Genomic DNA, 6,164 nt, shown 5'->3' on the forward strand with positions numbered 1-6,164 from the left:
GGTGCAGCCACTATGGAAAACAGTATGGAGATTCCTCAAAAAGTTTAAAATAGAAATACCTTATGACCCAGCCATCCCACTACTGGGTATCTATCCTAAGAACCTGAAATCAGCAATTCCAAAAGTTCCATGCACCCCTATGTTCATCGCAGCATTATTCACAATAGCCAAGTCATGGAACCAACCTAAGTGCCCAGCAACTGATGATTGGATAAAGAAGATATGGTGTGTATACACACACACACACACACACACACACAGTGGAATACTACTCAGCCATAAAAAAGGACAAAGTCGTCCCATTCACAACAACATGGATAGACCTTGAGGGTATTATGTTGAGTGAAATAAGCCAGACAGAGAAAGATGAACTCTGTATGACTCCACTCATAGGTGGAAGTTAACATATGGACAAAGAGAACTGATCGGTGGTTACCAGGGGAAAGGGCGGGTGGGGGGAGGGCACTAAGGGTGAAGTGGTGTACCTACAACATGACTAATAATAATGTACAACTGTAATTTCACAAGGTTGTTAACTATCATAATCTTAAAAAAAAAAAAAGACAGTGCTGTGCATGTGGAAACACGCACAACTTTGTCCTCTGAGAGAGGCTGAAAGTAATTGTAGGAAATGGCTGGAAATGTCAGAGAAATACATAATACCACAATACTAATTCCTCTCTTGGATGAAAATTAGAAAAACAAAACACTTCATGATTTTTACTCAAGATTCATTACATGTCTCATTATGAATATTCTGAATGGGTAAAAATTATGCCCAATATTTAAATAAAATATATTAAAGCTCATTCATAAAAGTTATTTATTCATTTGTATAGTTATAGCCTCCTTTTTAAAGCACATTTTAATGACTTGCTGAGCTTATATATTACAAAATAAAATGAAATGAATGAATCAAAATGTTACATTGATGCTTGTTACACTAAAAATGAGAAGAAAATCAGTAAACATTCAGCATAGCATTGTGGATGAATGTTAACACACTTTAGCTAAAGTATATGTATGATTTGTGTCTATTTCATAATTTAAATTAGCTGCTTAATGATACACGGCTACTGTCTTCTCTTTCTCTGTATCCCAATGCAATTTAATCTCAGGTGGAATCAGAAGCGTGCTTTCTAGTCTGAGCATCCTTAGGAAAAAAATGTCCTCAGAGTTGGGAAGGATGACAGGGAATTCTATACCTGAATCCAGTGATTTTATTCTTTATTTTACAGGAAGTTCAGCATCATCTCCATCAAACCTCTCTCCTTACAGATGAGTGAACAGTGCGCCAGAGTCTACAGGACCCTATCACACACACAGTACAGGATCATGAAATGGGACTGACCAGGTGATGTTAGGTGTTCTGAGTGGCAACGGTTAGAAATCAGCGAGGGCCACAGGGAATACCTGCTTTTGAGTCTCTTATTCATTCTTAAAACATGTGTGGTAAATTCAGAAGCAGCTGATGTATGGATAGTCACTCTGAGCCTACGATTCAGGTGGATGGCAACAGGGAGAGAAACCAGAGCCTTTCGCGCAGCTGTGTGCTTAGGTGCCTGCTGGTTTAGAGCCACTGAAACAAGGGCCTGTGTGCTCAAAGGTCTGAGTTTTTGTCAGCAGCAGACAAAATAGCCTCAGTGCTGGGGGCCACCCCCCAGGCCTCGAGCAGGATCAGGCGGGAGGGCAGGGGGTGGCGGGGAGCTCGGCTGCAGTCAGGCAGAGAGGGAAGAAACCTTCTGGGGCGGAAGTCTGCCCACCGCCTTCTATGGAAGGGGTAGACCTCCAAGGCTAGAAAGTGATATGAGAAAGGAACAGCGTTGATTTATGAGCTGGAGAAGTATCCCCTGAAGAACCAGGAGATGGCTGTGCCTCTCCACACGCCACATTTCACATTTCCAGTGCGCAGGTGGACGTGGGACTCACCCACATGCCTAGGGACAGATGAGATGTCCTCAAGAAGAGGGAGGATGCACCCAGCCCTACACCCCACTGACCGAGCTCAGGACCCCCTGGGGGCTTCCTGGACTGCAGTGTGGGAGGAGAAACTTTCTGAGAGAGGAGCTCAAGATGTGTCTACCTGACCTAAGCAGACACAAGTTGGACCCCTGGAGCAGCAGCAGCCAGGCTGGGCGAGCAAGCCTGGGAGCCCCCAACTCACTCCCTCGACCTGAGGGGCCGCGCCGAGGAGGCTGGGTGTGCTGCTGACACTCGGCTCACAAGGGCTCCCGGCCTGGCGGCCCTCCCCCTCCTCCTGGGGAGGCTAGCTGCACCTGACAGCCACTGGGCGGTCACGAGTTTCATGAAGCCAGGACTAAGGCCCTGACCCTGAGTCTACCCTGCCTCGCTGGTTCACTTCCACTCAAGCAGCCCAGTCAAGATAATCGCTCTGATTTCTGTCCTGTTTTAGGGATTAAAATCTACCTTTTTCTATTTTTTTTCTACAGGAGTAAGTTCCCTCAGTCAGAAGGAATAAACAGAATATTAATAGTGGTAAGGCTAAAGGTCTAGGAGTACCCTGTGCTAAAAACCCTCCTTCAAGTCTGGGAAAGCCCAGGTGACGCAGAGAATGCCTGCCAGCCCCACCTGTGAAGGTAAAGGTGCTGCGGAACAAGGCGCTGAGAAGAAAGAGAGCTTCCCCGCTCCATGCTCCCTCCGCAGAAGCGGGATCTGAATTTTAAGGAAGAACACCACAAAAGGAAGTTGAGAAATTTGTTTTTACTTCCAGTCTTCTCTATTTACCTACTAACATCAACCAAGTTAAGATCTTGACTTATTTTTTGAAACTTCTACGACAATTATTATCTTTATTATTAATCAGGACTGTACTCGATTGTACTATTCCATATTTTCTGCCTCGAACAGGCTCTGCATTTCCTGACAACCAGGAACCGTTTTGTAGCTGCGCTGCTGCAGCCCACAGATGTTGACCAGTTGATCTTACAAAAGACGGCAGCACTCTATAGCATGTTACTGATGAGTAAGAAGAGAATGAGAAAACAGCCAATGCAGTAACTACTGCGCCCCACCACGGCTCTAAGCAACTACATACGTGACCTCGTGTAACCTTCCGGACACGTGGGAAGGAGGCGTTATCACCCCTGTTATACTGACAAGGACACTGGGGCACAGAGACGCTGAATCGCCTGCCCAGGTCCCACACGAGAAAAGTGGAGCCTCCAGGATCTCCCGGAAGTCTGAAAGACCAGCTTTCAGTAATGCTGCTGATGCTGCCTCTCAGCACAAGTCCTTCCAAAATTGCTGTCTATTTCATACAAACATGTGATGGGTTTCAAACATATTTACAAAGTTCTCCACTGAGAGACGTTCATTCTACCTCAAGCTGCTACACCCCAGGAGGCCCATCATACCCAGCCCTCTCCCTTCCCCTTATTTCTTGCCACGCTCCGACAACTACCCCATGCTGGAGCCTCAGTTTCCAAACAGTGGCGTGACCTGTTAGTGGGATGCAACCAGACTTTTAAGTAAGTTAAATCAGAACAGAGACTAGCAGAAAAAGGCTCAGAACAAGTATTGCTGCACAGCTGCTTCTGTTTCGTTTCTGTGAGTGTATTTGTACTAAGTCAGGAGATAAGATTCTTCTTCACTCTGGAGGACAGTCAACAAGTCTGAACGTCCACCGCTCAGCCCTTATACCAAATCCCACTGCTGCTCCACAGCAGGTGCTTGAGAAACGCTTGTTAAAGGACAAATGGATGTGTCTGTGAGTACATCCTGATTGGTGTATTTAGAAAACTGAGCAAGGTCATTCTGGGAGTCAGTCTTGTTGTTAAGGCACGTATTTGATTTTTCAGGGCTGGACAAATAAGGAAAACAGAGGATACTGAATTATGTGCAAAGGAAAGCAAAATACATGCCAAGGCACAAAGACAACCAACACTGTCTTACCCCTGCGCCCAGGGTACACGTGAGGGTAGTATTCATAATAGAGGTCGGGCTGATCTAGATTTCCAAAAGGCTCAAACTCCATTTCGGCATTCTGGAAGAGGCCCAACTTGACCAGCAGTGCCAGCCTCACAAACCAAAGCTGAAAACACAAAACATAATGGAAACAACAGGTTATCCATGTACATCACATTCAGAAATTCTTATTTCCTGTTAATTTATCAGAGCTAGATTTCTAATATATTGAAACCAGGGCTAAAGTAACTTTCTTTGCACATTTGCATAGCTACTTGTTTATAAAAATACTCGAGCTTAACAACAACAACGTAAATGATTTTGTTTGCTTCAACTTAATTCAACAATAGTTATTGAGCAGGGTGTGTGTGCAAAGTACTATGCTAGGTATCAGGACGGTAAGAACAGACCATCCCCTCCCCAGAAGAGAGTACAATGTAGGGGGTGGGGAGGATGGTGAAGTGAGGACACAGGAACGAATCAAGCAGGGAGGGAAGGGACAGCAAGGAAGGCCACGAGCGCAGTGGACATGGCTGTGTCTGGGGAAGGGCCGGGGAAGAGTATGGAATCTCCAAAGGCAGAGGCCGAGGAGGGGCGTGCAGCAACAGGGGCAGGACGCAGGCAGAGAGGAAGTCGACGTGTGTGAGCAGTCAGCTCCACGCGGCCAGAACACAGAGCACCTTCAAGAAATGACGGAAGTCAAAGGAGAGAGTTCCAGAATCAGAGCCTTTGAGAACCAGAAGGTGCCTCAGAAATGCCCCAGCTCAATCTCATTTTACTAACAAGAAAACGAGGCTCAGCAAGAGGGGCTGCTCCAGATCACAGAGCCTGGAGCAGAACTGGAGGTGGGCATCAGGGAGACGTCCTCTGCGACACGCCTTGCTGCCGAGAGCCCTCTGTCAGGGCTTGTCACAGGCGAGGAGACTACATTTGAGTGGGCGGGCAACGGGAAGCTGCTCAGAGGTTCTGAGCAGGACAGCGGGGGGGGGGGGGGGGGTCAAAGCTGTGCTCTATGAAGATTACTCTGGCGGCAGTTTACTGAACTACTGTGAACAGAGGCTGAATCCAGTTCACGCAGGAGGCTGAAGCAACACTCCCGTGAGGGCCTGGACTGGGTAGTGATGGGCTTGAGAGATGTGGAAGGAAAACCCGCTAGGATTTAGCCCCACTGCGGGAGAGGTGAGGAGGACACAGCACAGCGACGGTCGGCGCTGCTCCTCTGACCCCCGCCCACGGTCATGGCGGTGCAGAAGTGGGGGGAACAGGAGCTTGCACCCAGTCAGTCCTCTCCAAGCTCTTCCTGGTTCTGGAGTCTGGAGGCTCCCGGGTGAGTCAAAGTAACACTTAGAAAACTCCCCCTGGAGGGAAGAACTGGAGGATTCCTACAGCTCTTCCTCCCTGTCAGAGGGTTTCCTTTCACTCACAACTCTATTTCCTACCTTCCTTTTTTTTTTTAAATTTAAGAGCAAGTGCTATCACAACGACTGGGGAGCGCAGATACATGGCCCAGCGCCCATCCCCTCGTGGGTGGCACCTGTCACTGTTTCTCCAGGCCCAGACAGGCCTTGGAACCCTTCACAGCTCAGGGTCCTCGCCATCACAAGGGCAGCCCCTCGTGGGCTCACTATGAGGACGGCTGAGCCTCTGGGGTGTGGAGGCCACTTGGCCACAGGGCGGAGTGAGAACTCTAGTTCACTCCAGGTTGGTCAGGAAGGAAGAACTAGAGCGATCTCAGGCTGAGACTAAATCTGGGATACGAAAATCCACTTTTTGTTCTCAAGTTGTTCTTACTGGCATGAAAGGCCATGGTCCCTTCCATTCCCCAAAGGATGATAACCCAGAGAACAGGTCAGGGGCTGTACCTGCAGTGAGTCTGCCGTATGGCTGGTAGGCAGCCCGCTCTTGCCGTAGCCTTGGCCGTGGGCCGTGAGGAGGCGCCCGCACAGGTCCACTGCTGCCCTCCAGTTTCTGCAGCTCTGTAAGACATAGTGGAACGCATAACCAAAAACACCACCACCCAAACACGCGGTGCTCGCTGTGCTGGACGCAGCTCCATCGCCATCTGTGACAAGGACGAGGCCAGACAGCTGCCAGCACCGAGAATGCCTTTCGTCAACGTTGCATGTGCAATTAGGCAAGAAGGATGCCAAGCATGAGGTGCAGTTCAAGATAAGCAAATCATCAAACCACTAAAATGTAACAACTGAGAGGACATGGGGGGAGAATGTAACAACTGAGAG

The 6,164-nt window shown here is 48.3% G+C and overlaps 1 protein-coding gene across 2 annotated transcripts in view; it reads right to left on the reverse strand.

Annotated features, from left to right (window-relative positions):
• Positions 1–6,164, reverse strand: part of TRAPPC12 (trafficking protein particle complex subunit 12) — an 89,608-nt gene that overhangs the window by 46,377 nt on the left and 37,067 nt on the right. For both annotated transcript variants that reach the window (XM_046660809.1, XM_046660810.1), the window contains exons 4-5: positions 5,787–5,900; positions 3,913–4,051 (exon numbers count right to left, since the gene is read on the reverse strand). In XM_046660809.1, the coding sequence (XP_046516765.1) occupies positions 3,913–4,051; positions 5,787–5,900 (253 nt within the window). The remainder of the gene's footprint in view (positions 1–3,912; positions 4,052–5,786; positions 5,901–6,164) is intronic.

The sequence above is a fragment of the Equus quagga genome, chromosome 5 (assembly GCF_021613505.1).
Source record: "Equus quagga isolate Etosha38 chromosome 5, UCLA_HA_Equagga_1.0, whole genome shotgun sequence".
In the NCBI taxonomy this organism is placed as follows: domain Eukaryota; kingdom Metazoa; phylum Chordata; class Mammalia; order Perissodactyla; family Equidae; genus Equus; species Equus quagga.